General features: G+C 46.6%; 1 protein-coding gene across 1 annotated transcript in view; it reads left to right on the top strand.

Moving 5' to 3' along the window:
- Positions 1 to 15,800, top strand: part of SAFB (scaffold attachment factor B) — a 46,881-nt gene that overhangs the window by 16,078 nt on the left and 15,003 nt on the right. Inside the window, 14 exon segments of the mRNA XM_017847182.1 lie at positions 2,800 to 2,864; positions 2,946 to 3,152; positions 6,539 to 6,601; positions 9,144 to 9,176; positions 10,096 to 10,162; positions 10,165 to 10,241; positions 10,244 to 10,323; positions 10,325 to 10,582; positions 11,011 to 11,060; positions 12,384 to 12,478; positions 14,470 to 14,619; positions 14,698 to 14,780; positions 15,113 to 15,252; positions 15,422 to 15,510. Of these exon segments, the coding sequence (XP_017702671.1) occupies positions 2,800 to 2,864; positions 2,946 to 3,152; positions 6,539 to 6,601; positions 9,144 to 9,176; positions 10,096 to 10,162; positions 10,165 to 10,241; positions 10,244 to 10,323; positions 10,325 to 10,582; positions 11,011 to 11,060; positions 12,384 to 12,478; positions 14,470 to 14,619; positions 14,698 to 14,780; positions 15,113 to 15,252; positions 15,422 to 15,510 (1,457 nt within the window).

The raw sequence follows: 15,800 nt of genomic DNA, 5'->3' as shown, positions 1-15,800 counted from the left end.
TTTTTTTTTTTGAGACAGAGTCTCGCTCTTTCGCCTGGGCTGGAGTGCAGGGGCTGGATCTCAGCTCATTGCAAGCTCCGCGTCCCAGGTTCATGCTATTCTTCTGTCTCAGCCTCCCAAGTAGCTGGGACTACAGGCGCCCGGCTAGTTTTTTGTATTTTTTAGTAGAGACGGGGTTTCACCATGTTAGCCAGGATAGTCTCGATCTCCTGACCTCGTGATCCGCCCGTCTCGGCCTCCCAAAGTGCTGGGATTACAGGCTTGAGCCACCGCGCCTGGCAACCATTTTTTTCCCCCCATTTTAGACAGAGTCTTGCTCTGTCGCCCAGGCTGGAGTGCAGTGGTGCAATCTCGGCTCACTGCAAGCTCCGCCTCCCAGGTTCGCGCCATTCTTCTGCCTCAGCCTCCGGAGTAGGACTACAGGTGCCCGCCACCGCGTCTGGCTTTTTTTTTTGTGTGTGTGTGGAATTTTAGTAGAGACGGGGTTTCACCATGTTAGCCAGGATGGTCTCTATCTCCTGCCCTCATGATCCACCTGCCTCAGCCTCCCAAAGTGCTGGGATTACAGGCGTGAGCCACCACGCCCAGCCAAACTATTTACATTTTTAAAACTTTGGCCACTTAAGAGTGAAATGGGCCGTGTGCAGTGGCTCACGAGGGTAATCCCAGCACTTTGGGAGACTGGCCGGTGGATCACCTGAGGTCAGGAGTTTGAGACCAGCCTGGCCAACATGGCGAAACCCCTTCTCTACTAAAAATACAAAAATTAACTGGGTGTGGTGGCAGGTGCCTGTAATCCCAGCTACTCAGGAGGCTGAGGCAGGAGAATTGCTTGAACCCAGGAGGCAGAGGTTGGAGTGAGCTGAAATCTCACCACTGCACTCCAGCCTGGATGACAGAGCTAGACTCCATCCCCCCCAAAAAAACAAAAAACAGTGAAGTGTACTCAAAACCTGTAAACAAAAGTAAAAGACTGGTAAAGAACTGGGAAAATATGTTTTGTACATATGATATATAAACTTCAAATGATGGGGGATAGAGCCGAAGTTTTTTTTAAGAGGGAGCCTCGCTCTGTTATTCCTGCTGGAGTGCATTGGTGTGATCTCAGCTCACTGCAACTTCCACCTCCCGGTTCAAGAAATTACCTCAGCCTCCCAAGTGGCTGGGATTACAGGTGTGCACCACCAGGCCTGGCTAATTTTGTATTTTTTTGTAAAACAGGGTTTCACCATGTTGGTCAGACTGGTCTTGAATTCCTGACCTCGTGATCTGCCCACCTTGGCCTCCCAAAGTTCTGGGATTACAGGCGTGAATCACCGCGCCCGGCCAGAGCTGAAGTTTTTAAATAGTGGGGTGGGGGGTGTAAATCAGAAATGTTTAGAAAAGTACAGGTGATCAACAACAAAAAGCAAATGACTCAAAGCAATCTGAGTAGTCAGGAGATAAATTTGTGTTAAAACAGTATTCCTTTTCTTACCTAGCATATTGGCAAAGATGAAGAAAAACGGCAAATTTGTAACAGATTCAAGAAAGATTGGCATTTCTTTTTTTTTTTTTTTCTTTTGAGACAGAGTCTCGCCCTGTTGCCCAGGCTGGAGTGCAATGGCGTGATCTCGGCTTACTGCAGCCTCCGCCTCCGGGGTTCAAGCAATTCTCCTGCCTCAGCCTCCCGAGTAGCTGGGACTACAGGCACAGGAGATTGGCACTTTTTAATTCACTGTTGATGGAAATGTATAAGTTAAAAAAACCTTCCTCTGCAGTTTTTTTGTTTGTTTTTGTTTTGTTTTGTTTAAGACAGAGTCTTGCTCTGTCACCCAGGCTGGAGTGCAGTGGCGTGATCTCGGCTCACTGCAACCTAAACCTCCAGAGTTCAAGTGATTCTCCTGCCTCCGCCTCCCAAGTAGCTGTGATTACTGGCGTCCGCCACCACAACCAGCTAGTTTTTTGTATTTTTAGTTGAGATGGGGTTTCGTCATGTTGGCCAGGTTGGTCTCAAGCTCCTGACCTCAAGTGATCCACCTATCTCAGCCTCCCAAAGTGCTGGAATTAGACATGAGCTGCTGCTCCCAGCCCCTCTGGAGTATCTTGATAGTATGTGGGTTTTTTGTTTTTCTCTATTTTTTTTTTTTTGAGACGGAGTTTAGCTCTTGTTGCCCAGGCTGGAGTGCGATGACACAGTCTTGGCTCACTGCAACCCCCGCCTCATAAGTAGCTGAGATTATAGGCGCTTGCCACCATGTCCAGCTAATTTTTTGTATTTTTCGTAGAGGTGGGGTTTCACCATGTTTTCCAGACTTGTCTCGAACTCCTGACCTCAGGTGATCTGCCCGCCACGGCTTCCCAAAGTGCTGGGATTACAGGTGTGAGCCATCGCACCTGGCCCTTCTTTTTTCTTTTTAAGCATTAAAAATGTGCATACTCGGGCGTGCGCAGTTTCTGTGGGAAAACATGTTCCTTAACTAAAAGGCAGCACACTCGCAACAAATGCTTTTTCCCTCAAACGGACACTTGAGATGGGAAGAAGGGCAGAGCTGAGGGACAGGTCTGATCCTGTTCAACCTTACTAGGAACCTGTTTTCTACACTTCCACAGCTCAGACAAGAACAGAACCTCTTCTGCTTGGGCGTGGGGCAGGGCTGTCCTGTCCAGAATGGTCTCATTCCTGGATTAGGAAGTGTCCCTAAGTAGCGAGGTGTCTCAGATGTTTATAAAGTGACCACTCGTGCAGTGCTCAGGTCATTGTTGCTTCTGTAAAGTGCGTATCATTTGATCTCATGCTGTAAATGATTCTGTCTTCAGGGCGCAAACCAGAAGAAGAGGGTGTGGAAGATAACGGGCTGGAGGAAAACTCTGGGGATGGACAGGTATGTGCAGCCTTGCGAGTGAGTAGCGTGGTAGATGGACCAGTGGCAGTCACATGATGGTTCGGTCTGGTTGTGTCACAGGAGGATGTTGAGACCAGTCTGGAGAACTTGCAGGACATCGACATCATGGATATCAGTGTATTGGATGAAGCAGAAATTGATAATGGAAGCGTTGCAGATTGTGTCGAAGACGATGATGCTGATAACCTCCAGGAGTCCCTGTCGGATAGTAGAGAGCTAGTCGAGGGGGAAATGAAAGAGCTTCCGGAGCAGCTTCAGGAACATGCTGTAGGTAACCGGCAGTGTCTCTAGAATGTGCCCTGAATGTATCAGTTCCACAATTAAAAAGAGATGATCCGTTTCATATTGGGAAGTAAGTTGTTCTATAATGCCAGTTCAGTAGAATAAGGGTCAGTTGGTTCAGATGATTCTGAACCAATTTGTTTTGTTGAAAAGTGATGTCTTATAACATACACACGTACTTGCCATCCATTTGCGGCATACAGTATGAGACGTTTTGAGGACAACCATTCATACCCTTCCTGTTGCAGGACTTGATCTGTGGTGTTATGGCCTAAGTACCTTGAAAACACTGAAATAGGAAGAGGTTAGAAGTTGGTGTTTTCCTGTTAAGAAGCAGTTGTTGAGCTGGGTGCCTTGATGCACTCCTGTAATCCAGTGACCCAGAAAACTGAGGCAGAAGGAGCAGCCCAGGGGTTCAAGGCTGTACTAAGCTATGATTGTGCAGTTGAACTCCAGCCTGGGTGGCAGAGTCTGACAGAAGCCTATTTCTTGCTTTAAAAAAAAAAAAAAAAAAAAGAACAACCACCAATTGATACCTATCTTAAGAGTTAACCTCTAATATTAACCTTGATATTGTTTTTAAACCTAAGTTTTTTTCTTGTTAAAAACATATCAGATGGATAGTAAGATTATAGTGGGCAGTATTTCCTGACTACTACCTGCCAGGCATTGGCATTATGCTCTTTCTTTCTCTTTCTCTCTTTTTCTCTTTCTTTTTTTTTTTTTTTTTTTTTTTGACAGAGTTTTGCTCTTGTTGCCCAGGCTGGAGTACAGTGGCGTGATCTCTGCTCACTGCAACTTCTGCTCCCTGGGTTCAAGTGATTCACCTCCCGAGTGAGTAGCTGGGATTATAGGCGCCCATCACCTAGCCGGACTAATTTTCTTGTGTTTTTAGTAGAGACTGTTTTCACCATGTTGGCCAGGCTGGTCTTGAACTCTTGACCTCAGGTGATCCGCATGCCTCAGACTCCCAAAGTGCTGAGATTATAGGTGTGAGCCACCAAGCCCACCTTGTACCCTTTAATTCTTCTAATAGCAACATGAGTTACTGTTGTCCCCATTTTCAGTTGAGAAAATTGGGAAGGCAAGGACTAAAAAATCTCCAGATGACACACAGCTCGTAACAGAATAAGAACTAAGATCAGGCTAATTCCAGAGGCCATGTACTTAACTCACGTACGACATTGTCTTGGTGCCATTATTTGATACTAATTTCATTTACCTGATGATTAATATTTGTCAGACAGAAAAGGTGATGCATATGAGAAGCCATGGAGCGTCTCTGTGGGGCCCTTTCTGTGTTGACTGGTGGGGGGCCCTGTTCCTGTCCTAGTCCTCAGGTCTTCCACAGTGAGCACTTCTCAAGCAGTCTTGGGGGACGGAAGCCTTGTTGTATGCCAGTCAATCCACTTCTGCATTTCCTCTTGGAACTGATTCCGAGTATCCTTAGAGGTAGCAGATTGTCATATTTAAATGGAGGATTTGAGTCTCAGAAGTGGCTGAGAGTTATTCTGATACAAATAGGGTGTGCAATTTTTGGTGAGTCCCATTCACCAGCTTCTAAAAAGGAGTAGCAGAAACACTTGCACAGCAGCAGGAGTTACTTACCCTTCCTAAATGGCTGCATCTTAAGGCTGTTTTTTTCCCTCCTAAGTAGAAAATAATACATTCTGTAACAAAAGCTGGAAACATCCTAAATGCCTGGAAGCAGTATAGTTTTAAGAGTTGAGGCCAGGTGCTGTGGCTTGGCTGGGCACGGTGGCTCATGCCTGTAATCCCAGCTACTCAGGAGGCTGAGGCAGGAGAATCATTTGAACCAGGGAGGAGGAGGTTGAAGTGAGCCAGGGTTGTGCCACTGTATTCCAGCCTGGGTGGCAGAGTGAAACTGTTTAAAAAAAAAAAAAAAAACAGTTCAGATGAGGTAGATTTTTGGAGATGGATCAATTTCCGTGTTTCCCTGGACAAACTCCTTAACCTCTGCTCCTCCCTTGCAAGAGGTTTTCGGAAGATTCAATGGATGGATGTTTATCATACACTTAAAGCAGAAGTCGTCAAGTTGGCTGTCACTTGGGGTTTTTTTGTTTTGTTTTGTTTTTCTTTTGGGTTTTGTTTTTGCTTTGTTTTGCTTTTTTTCAAGACAGGGTCTCATTGTGTAAATGAAGGTTTCTGAGAACACAACCACACCTATTGATACTGTTGTCTATGGCTGCTTTTGTGCTTTAGTGTCAGAGAGTCCTGACTTATCTGTTCTGTAATTCCTGAAGAATTTACTATGCAGCTCCAACAAACTGTTTCCCTGGCCTAGTGCAATGCCTAGTGTCTAAAAAGCACCGTATAGTTAATTATGAAATGTACCACCACAAATAGAGTTCTTACTGCTGTGTAACCATCAAAATGAACTAAGCACATCTGTGTGAACTCAAAGATCTCCAAAAGAGAAGTGACGCTTGGGGAGGGTTCCGAATGATGTGCTGGCCCTCTTGCAGATGTCAGAGGGGAGATGGTCTTTGGCGCTTAAACACTTGTGTAGCATATGTGATGACAGCTGCATGGCAGGAAGAAAGGAGTAGTGGAGAGTGGTTTTCCGTGAATGGGCTTTTGTACCTTTTGAGTCTTTTGATCATGTGTATGTCTTTCCTAGTGAAATAAAAATACATGCTGATTATAAAATATCTGAAAAAGTCCCCCCCCTAAGTATATCTCAAACTTCACGGCTTTAGAGCAGATGGCCAAAATTGGTTTCAGTCACAAATTACCTGAACCCCCTTTCTTTGTTTGGGGAATCCTTTGCCTTATTGGGCAGAGCCTACTTCTTAGAGTAAAAGCTATTCTTCCCCTGCAAGTAGGGCATAGGAGATTGCCAGTCCCGAGCTCCTATCCCCACCCTCATGCTGGGAGATACTGTTCCATTGAGGGAGGTACCTACCCCAGGGGCAGCAGGCCCCGCATCATCAGCATCCAGGTTGGGGGATCAGCGGTGGCTGAAGGCTCTACTTCAGCAGGACTCTAGCCATTGCTCCTGGAAGAGCAGCTCTCACCCTGTGCTCAGATCCACTTAGAGAGAGTATGCACTCATTTTCATCTCTTTTCTGCTTGATTTAGACTTTTTTCTTTGGTTTTCCTCTTTAAAACCTACACAGATACCATTATTATTATTAGATTTCATAGTCTGTGTGCAGGTGGACATTTACATACAACGTTTCTTTCAGTTTAGCTGCAATTATACTATAATGGTGTTTTGATTTCTGCCCTGGGTTTAAAATTTTGTTGTAAATTATTTTCATAGCTGTTCACTTTTCATTGTACAGATGTATCATTATGTTACGTTATTGCTGGTGTGATGAACTGTATTTTCTCCATTTATTTTACAGATAGAGGACAAAGAAACTATAAACAATTTAGATACTTCATCATCTGACTTCACTATATTACAGGTAAACTGTTGTATGTCTCAGTAATTTTAGAATGAAAGGTCAGACCACAATTTCTGGAAACCATTTCAGACACCATACGCCAATTCTGGCTAATCACCACCACAAAGGTTGTTTCCTTTGCTAGGATTGTTAGCGGGTGTTTGCTTTCTGCTTTTCTCCAAATATAATGTACGCATTGCCAGGGACTTAACTCGGCTTCGACGGACAAGTGGCCTCCAAGCGCTGTGGCTTACCAGCAGTGATAAAAGACATGTTTTGTGGCATTCTTGTTAATTTCATTGCTGGAGGGGAAAGGCAGCCTGTCTCATCTACTCTGGGTGGCATCCCCTGCAGAAAGACAATTTGATGAGACAGCAAGAGGGAATGGCTGCCTGGGAAAGATGAATAGGGCCCAGATGGGGATTGAGGGTTGACAGAGCCCTGCTGGGGAAGGTGGAGTCTCAGGGGTTCTGGTCTTGTCTTTGGGAAGTTTTTTTTTCTGAAATTGCCCAGATTTCTTTTAATGACTGTATCATCCTACCTGTTTCAATAGCATCTATGTAAATATTAAATCTTAGATGAGAACAGATGAGTTGAGAATTTCTAAGTATGATTTTTATATTTGTGGGTCTTGAGTTTTTTTTTTTCCCCAGCCTACATAGATATAAGTTGTTAGAACACACTTACTTAGGTAGCTAATTCTTAGGAGAACTTTTTGTGGAGAAATGAAGATTGAGCCAGCTTTTGCCTGGCCTTTTTTCCCCCTTCTTCTTTTTAAATGTCTTCTATGCTATTGTAATTAGAAATCACCTTTTGGAAAAGATCTCCATTTGCTTCTGCCAAGCAAGGGCAAGGGAGATACTGGAAAGCCAGAGCTCCAGCCTTGAGGAGGGCGCAAATCTCAAGAAAATGTGGTGAAACCCAGTTCGCTTTTAGAGCTGCTGTCTCTTCACCTGCGAATTGACATAGCCATTCCCGACTCAGAAAGGAGAGGAGGAGCCAGATCTTGTCACTTTTTCCCGTGGGTCTTTCTTGGTCACAGTCTCCCATGTTAAAATGGGAAACCTACAACTCTCCTAAACAAATAGGAATATATTTGCTCTCTTTAGAGAAAATGAGAAAGAATTATTCTGCCAACATTGATCATTTGCTTCAGTCGTATGGTCTGAATTCCCAGCATGGGGTAGGGTACATGGGGGAAAAAACTGATTAAAAATACGTGAAACCATGAGGAAAGTGTACAGTTTCATAGAGCATCCTGGAATGGCAGGGCAGTTCCCAGGGGAAGTTCTAATTCAGTCACACCTATTTATTGAGTATATGTGAAGCCCCTGTGATGTGTCACGTGTGGCATTAACTACCAGCATTATGCAGATGAATGAGAAGGAAGGATGTTCCCCATGCTCGTAGGGCCTGGCCTGATGGTTAATAGTGCAGACTTACACTCATATGGCCTTTGCTCAGAGTCTGTCTCTGCTTCCCACCTGCTGTGTGTCCTTGGGCAAGTTAGTCTGTCTGGTCACAGTCTATTACTCTGTAAAAAGAAGGGTGCTGCCATTAGGAGCGACCTCCTGTGACCGATGACGAGTCTGTGTGTATGTAAGGTGCTTATATTTGTGCCTGGAACCTAATCAGTGCTCATCAGTGTTAACTGGAATTCCAGAGGAGTGTACCTTGTGTGCACAGGAAACATAAAGGCTGGGGGATCACATCATGTGGGAAAAACTCCTTTGCTTAGTGGGCATAGCTGGAGTTGGGTTAGAGGGAAATAGGGAAAGCCTTCCTGAAAGGAGATGCCACTGAGCTGGATACTGAGGGATGTGGATGACTTGGCTGGATGGGGCAGGGGAGGACTGGACCTGTCAGGGAGGGAGGTGGCATAGGAATTCATTGGCTGAAGGCTGAAAGCCACAGAGGGACATGTGCTTACTGTGGACACAAGATGCAGAGAGATGGAATGGGGGTAGTACAGCCAGATGCCACAATAGGCAAGGATAGCACCAGCCTGAGTGGGCAGGGCTTCCTGGGAAGAGTCTGAATGACTTCTAGAGCTGGCCTGGTGGGGACATTGATTGGAAGAGGAGATGAAGGAGGAAGGGTATTTACAGAGGTGTTCACGCTGGCACCACCATGCCAAGTAAGAGCAGGAGTCATACCACCTGGGCCCATATTCTCTCAGTCTTTTGAATATCAGAAAGTTACCACAGCTTCATTGAGTGAAAAAGTGACTGTTAATGTGCCATGCATTCCTCTAGATGCTAACAGTAGAAAAATGAAAACACTACTCTCCTTGAATTTGAGAGTTCAATCTAGAGGGTCAGGCACACTTGTGATGAGTGCCTCACCGTGAAGTGAGACCAGTCCCAGGCCCCTGGAGAATGAATGGAGGGTGGGCAGAGTGAAGTGGAGCCGTTCCTAGAACAAGCAGGTTCTCCACCTCTTGCATTTGTGAGTCTCCTTCCGTGCATTTTTTAATTCCCTCTGTAGTTATTCTGGGTTTTCATTTGAATAAACTGTAGGTGTCATTCATCTGGCACAGTCTTATTTATGTTTTTTCTTGCAGGAAATTGAAGAGCCATCCCTGGAGCCAGGTACTGTTAAATGAAAACTTAGCAGCGGGGTTTGGAACCATTCTAGTTTTCCACCTTCTCTAATTTGAATTCTTTGATTTTTTAAAAGTTGCCTTCCTATAGTATACATTGTTCTAAAGGTTTACAATCCAAAACCTACCAGGATCATAGAGATTGGAAACCCAGCCATATCACCAGATCTGTGAAAGTGGCTCACTTCTCATTTTACAAAATGTATTGGCGAGATGAAAGTATCTCATGCCTTTTTGAATGTCAACAGCATTGAAGCATACATAGAAAGAGTTCCGGATGCCTCTCTTGAGGGCTAATACCTCTACACCCACAAAACAGATCTTGTGATATTGGGCAGTAGCTTAACTTTGTGGTTTTTAATTGAGGCAGCTCAGGCAGTGGTAGGGAGATACATTTTAAAACAAATTTGAGACATAACTGGATTCCAGAAGAGGAAAGAGTGTCTTCATGAGAATTCCAAACACTGTTCACTTTCTGGACTGCAAATATCTCAGAGCACGGATGGAAGAGATTCTGGTTTTCATGTTGGACTGTTCTGTTAAAAGAAATTCAAAGAAATTTGGAAATTGAGCTGTTCAGTGAATGGTGATACATTCAGTTAAGCAACTTGGACTTTGGAAGCTAAATTTGGAAGAGTCATATCTAAACGACGACAGAATGAAGACTGTCAAGAATCAGCCAGAAGGTTTTGGGGTTAAATCCTCTGGGATGCTTTTCTCTTCCGTGTAGCGTAGAGGCTTACTAGAGGCGGTCCGCGCAGGTAGTGTAAACAGATAACTTTGTGTCCGCGGGTTTTCCAATCTTTCTGTGTAGAAGCAGTCCTGTGTTTAGTGTGGCAGCGTGCCAGTTCCACATTTGTATGCTTTATTTCCTGGTAATTAAACCTTGTGCCTTCTATTCTGTAATCCGTAGAAAATGGAATACTCGCATTTTGGGGGAACTTGTAAATCTGAGCCCAGTAAAGAAGGTTCCGAGCTGTTATCCAGCCATTTGCACAGGACACAAGTAGCGTGGGCAGACAGAAGCTTGCTGCTGGAAGAGGACCTATTTTTGACAGCTGGCCCATCCGGAGACGGGTGACTTAGATTTGGCGCTAGTCAACAGCACCGCTCAGTCGAGCAAGGCAGACAGCCTGTTAGCGGAGTGAAAAGGAGCCCGCGGAGCAGCCAGGCGATGCGATGAGGACGGACTGTGAGCTGTAGGCTAGAGCGGCAGTTTGAGCAGATAGTGCGGCCTCCAGCTCGCGGAGGCCTCTAGCGAGAGCTCGCGGAAGCACCCAGGAAGCCAAGCCAGAAGCCAGAGATAGCAAAGAGACGGGAGGGAAGTTGATTTTGAGCTTGTATGAAGTCCCTCCGGCTCCTAAAGAGCCTCAACCAGTGAGGGGTGATCAGAAAATGAGGTTTGTTTTTTCTCAGTTTTAGACCAGACGCTATCTCCTTCATTGTCATTTAATGGACAACATAAGCTGTTTTTTTCTGCAATGGCAGCCAGACTGACGAATTGTAGTTTTGTTCTAAAGAATGTTTTGTTTCTCTTTGTGTATTTACACTGATATTTTACACTGATTACATAATTTTTTTCTTTTCTCAACCTATCATGGTTGTGTTCTTTAATTCTTCCTAATTACCTTTAGTCCAGCAGAATTAATTAACTCCTGTGGGTCTGAAATCTTATGGTTAGGTCAGATTTGCAATACAAGTTTGTCGGGGTGTCATTTTTCAGAGCTAAGTTTCGGGTAGGTATGCAGCCTCAGCGCGAGCTTCATGGTTTTGAGTTTGTTTCCTCCATGCTTCTTCCTTGCGGAGTGACATTGTCCTTTGTCTCTAGTTCTCCCGAAGATGACTCGGATACAAAAAGGCTTTCCAAAGAGGAAAAGGGTAGGTCACCTCAGCGACACCTGTCCCTTGGAGCATGTATGGCCTGGGCAGTGGCGGGTATTTGATTCTGGTTCATCGCGCACTATGCTCCTTACCTGGGAGATTCCTGAGACTTTTGTGCAGTCTTTTCTCCTTCTCTGCTGTTACCTCTACAGGTTCGGGGCTGTAGGAAGCATGCCAGGTCCTAAGAGTGAGGCTGATTTGGTGCAGATCCTTGTGTTGGGAGCACATTCTTTCTATAACCTTCATTAAATTCATTAACTGAGAAATAATTTTACCCTGCCAAATTCTTTCTTAATCAGTGTTCTACAGGAGTAAAAACATGGGGCTGGGCGCGGTGGCTCAAGCCTGTAATCCCAGCACTTTGGGAGGCCGAGACGGGCGGATCACGAGGTCAGGAGATCGAGACCATCCTGGCTAACACGGTGAAACCCCGTCTCTACTAAAAAAAAAAATACAAAAAAATTAGCCGGGCGAGGTGGCGGGCGCCTGTAGTCCCAGCTACTTGGGAGGCTGAGGCGAGAGAATGGCGTAAACCCGGGAGGCGGAGCTTGCAGTGAGCTGAGACCTGGCCACTGGCCACTGCACTCCAGCCTGGGCGACAGAGCGAGACTCCGTCTCAAAAAAAAAAAAAAAAAAAAAAACATGGGATAGATGCAAAGCTATAGGTGGAAAGAGAAACAGTGCATTGTTGACACCAGGTTTGGCTGTTTTGCTACATGGCCACTGCACTTTCTCCTATAATTAAGCGATTGCTCACCTTTTTGTTGTTGTTGAGACAGAGTCTCGTTCTGTTGCCCAGGCTGGAGTGCAGTGGCGTGATCTCGGCTCACTGCAACCTCCGACTCCTGGGTTCAAGAGATTCTCCCGCCTCAGCCTCCTGAGTAGCTGGGATTATTGGCGCTCGCCACCACACCCAGATAATTTTTTGTATTTTTAGTAGACACGGGGTTTCACCATTTTGGCCAGGCTGGTCTCGAACTCTTGACTTCGTGATTCCGCCACCTTGGCCTCCCAAAGTGCTGGGATTACAGGCGTGAGCCACCACGCCCGGCCCGCAATTGCTAACTTTCTTAGGAAACCTCAGGTGGTCCCGACAGCCCCACTCAGTATTGTGATGGGCCCTGTGGCAGTGCTGATGGGCCTGGTGTTGCACTAGAGGGTCTTGGTGAGGACAGTGGTCAGGCCCACGGCCCTGTGTGACTTTTAGTGCTGCCACTGCCTCAGGAAAAGTGGAAACCATGTCTGGTTTGGAAAGTTTGTCTCTAAGACTCAAGATCTTGTGGGTATTTGGGTTTTTACTAGAACTTTCTTTTGAAATAGGTCGCAGCAGTTGTGGTAGAAATTTCTGGGTTAGTGGACTCTCTTCTACAACCAGAGCTACAGATTTGAAGAATCTTTTCAGCAAATATGGGAAGGTAAGTGCCAGAGCTTTTGTGGAGAAGGTACTTTGAAACCAGCGTTGGGTGGCCTTTACATACAGGTCCTCTCCCCTCAGTGAGTTCTTTGAGAGATACCAGGAGCTTATACTTGCTGATGGTTGGGGAGGGTCTACCCCTCCATGGGTAGAGGTGAAAGTGATGTGGAAGCTTCCAAAGCCCACATCACTGCTGTATTTCCCCCCTTCTTTCCAAGCTTGTCCCCTTCCCTGTAATGACTCGTGGATCCGCTTCTGTGTCCTCAGGACGTCGCACTCAGGTGGGCTGCCAGGGTTGGCCAGCGGGGGTGCTGGCCAGCATGTCTGGGAGGCAGCAGTGTTCTTAGAACAGCGTTCATGATGCTGGAACTCAGAACAGGGACCCTGGAGTCTGATGATGGGTGTCCTGACCATGGGTGTGTTCCGTCCATTGACTGAACCTCACCTCAGCAGCTGGGGGCTCTCAAAGTTGCTGCCTCAGTTCACCACTGGGGGCAGTTCTAGCTGCCTCTTGTCTATAGCACCTGCCTTTCCTGAGCCCATGAAGGTGGAGGTGATAGCACCAGCCCCCTACCCGCAGTGCCCAGCGCAGCCGCCTGGCCCTCCTCCCTGTGCTTTCTCACTACCCTCCTCCCTGATGCTTCCCAGACCCGCCTCCCAAACAGCCTCATGCATCCAGGGCTCCTCGTCTGTGAGTCAGTTTTGGGGACAGCCAAAGGAAAGGAGTCCAATCCTTTGTGTTACACAGTGAGGGTTCAACACATTGCAATACATAAAACCAAATGTTTTCCCTGATACTGGCTTCGAAGAACTTAAAAGAGGATAAAACAGACTGGGCGCGGTGGCTCACACCTGTAATTCCAGCACTTTGGGAGGCCAGGGTGGGTGGATCACAAGGTCAGGAGTTCAAGACCAGCCTGGCCAGTATGCTGAAACATCTCTACTAAAAATACAAAAATTAGCCAGGCGTGGTGGCGCATGCCTGTAATCCCAGCTACTCAGGATGCTGAGGCAGGATAATAGCTTGAACCCTGGAGGTGGAGGTTGCAGTGACCTAAGATCGCGCCACTGCACTCTAACCTGGGACAGAGCAAGACTCCATCTCAAAAAAAAAAAAAAAATGTCATTATTACGGACATAACTAAGGGCTTCCTGGTATGGTGATACAAGGTGTGTGGCTGGCAACACCTGCGCCAAGTCTCCTCTGCTATAACCCGTTTCCTGACTCCATGGCGGCCCCAGCGGGTGGGTGTGCTTATTGGGGAAGTGTCACCCTGGAGACTACAGTGTCTTGAGCGCAGCAGGCCTGATGTGGGTTAAGTTGAGGACCAGGCCCCTCTGAGAATGTCCTCTGGGACTAGGATTCCATGTGGCATGATGAACATGATTACCAGCCATGGCCACTGGCTCCTGTGGGGCTTTTCATGAGCCATGGTGTCTTCTGCCGTCAAAGGGCGACCCTAACTGCTGCCTGCTGTAGTTGAGAGAACCAAGTACACTGGAAAGGACGCGTCTACAGGATCTGAAACACGTCACTGAGTGTTGTTACAATCAGTGGTAGGGCGGATCTGAGCTCCAGAGCATGGCTCACACACAGACCTTTCCTTGCATCAGTCGGTGCCGAAGTCTTTTTTTTTTTTTTTTTTTTTGCTTCATAATTTACCACCTATGTAGCATGACTGTATATTTGGAATCATTTCTTCACAAGTTTTAGACCATATTAAAGGAACACTGGCAGAACCCTGTTTCATTTCCCTTTCGTCTGTTCCTACACTGCCCTCCTGGTCCCCTTGAGGAACTAGACACGCGATTAGAACTGGCCAGAGGTCCTTAGAGGAACAACAGCGAAACAGAAGCATTAGCAGCATTGTCGTCCCCAGTCTAACGCTTGTTGGACCCCCGATGAGCAGACTTCCCTTTGGGCTGTTCGTATCCCCATGCCCCGCTCAGTGGGCCTCGTGTCTGAGTTGTATTTGCCTGCTTTCCTTTGAGGTGGTGGGCGCCAAGGTTGTGACAAATGCCCGGAGTCCTGGAGCTCGCTGTTACGGTTTTGTCACGATGTCCACAGCCGAAGAGGCCACAAAATGCATTAACCACCTGCACAAGACGGAGCTCCATGGAAAGATGATCTCCGTGGAGAAAGTGAGTGGCTGTTTTCTTCCCAGGATATAGCCCACATTAGGAAACGAGGTAATACTTGCACTTGATTGTCGTTTTCAGGCCAAAAATGAACCTGTGGGAAAGAAAACCTCTGACAAAAGAGACAGTGACGGGAAAAAGGAGAAGTCGAGCAACAGTGACAGGTACCTGTCCTCCCTGGCTACGTTAAAGGGGCAGGGTGTTTTACACACAATCTCGCTCTGTCACCCAGGCTGGTGTGCAGTGGCAAGATCTCCGCTTATTGAACCTCCACCTCCCTGGCTCAACCGATTCTCGTGCCTCAGCCTCCTGACTTGATGGGATTATAGCCACGCCCATCTAATTTTTGCAGTTTTAGTAGAGACGGAGTTTCGCCATGTTGGCCAGGCTGGTCTGGAACTCCTGGTCGCATGTGATCCGCCCGCCTCATCCCCCCAAAGTGCTGGGAATACAGACATGAGCCACCACGCCCAGCTAACACGTCTGTTTTTTATAGATCTGCAAACCTTAAGAGGGACGATAAATGTGACAGAAAAGATGATGCTAAGAAGGGTGAAGACGGAAGTGGAGAAAAGAGTAAGGACCAAGATGATCAGAAACCTGGCCCCTCAGAGCGATCTCGAGCCACAAAGTCAGGTGGGCAGCTGATGAGCCCAGGAGATTCTGTCTTGTTTCTGTGCCTGGTGGGGTTTGTTATTCTGCTGTCATTAGCTGGCAACCCAAACTGGATTCATGTTGCGGAGGGTTTTTCTCATCTGGGTGTTCGTGGTCTTCCACTTAAACACTTTCCCTGTCTTTTCCATAGGAAGTCGAGGGACCGAGCGGACTGTAGTAATGGATAAATCCAAAGGGGTGCCTGTGATTAGTGTAAAAACATCTGGGTCCAAAGAGAGAGTGAGTATTAATTTTCTAACTAGGGTATTTTGTTCTTTTCAGTTTGTATTTGCGTCTTAGGGAATTACTAAACTTCATCTGAAAAAAGCTTTTATCTGCTGTTTCAAAAATGTAGAGATCTAAAACTATTTTTTTTGAGACAGAGTCTCGCTCTGTTGCCCAGACTAGAATGCAGTGGTGCGATCTTGGCTCACTCCAACCTCCACCTCCCGGGCTCAAGCGATTCTCCTGCCTCAGCCTCCCAAGTAGCTGGGATTACAAGCCCACGCCGTTATCTTTTTAGTAGAAAC

The sequence above is a fragment of the Rhinopithecus bieti genome, unplaced genomic scaffold (genome assembly GCF_001698545.2).
Source record: "Rhinopithecus bieti isolate Rb0 unplaced genomic scaffold, ASM169854v2 scaffold_28055, whole genome shotgun sequence".
Taxonomy (NCBI): Eukaryota; Metazoa; Chordata; class Mammalia; order Primates; family Cercopithecidae; genus Rhinopithecus; species Rhinopithecus bieti.
The sequence above is the reverse complement of the archived record's forward strand: the minus strand, read 5'-3'. Positions and strand labels throughout refer to the sequence as shown.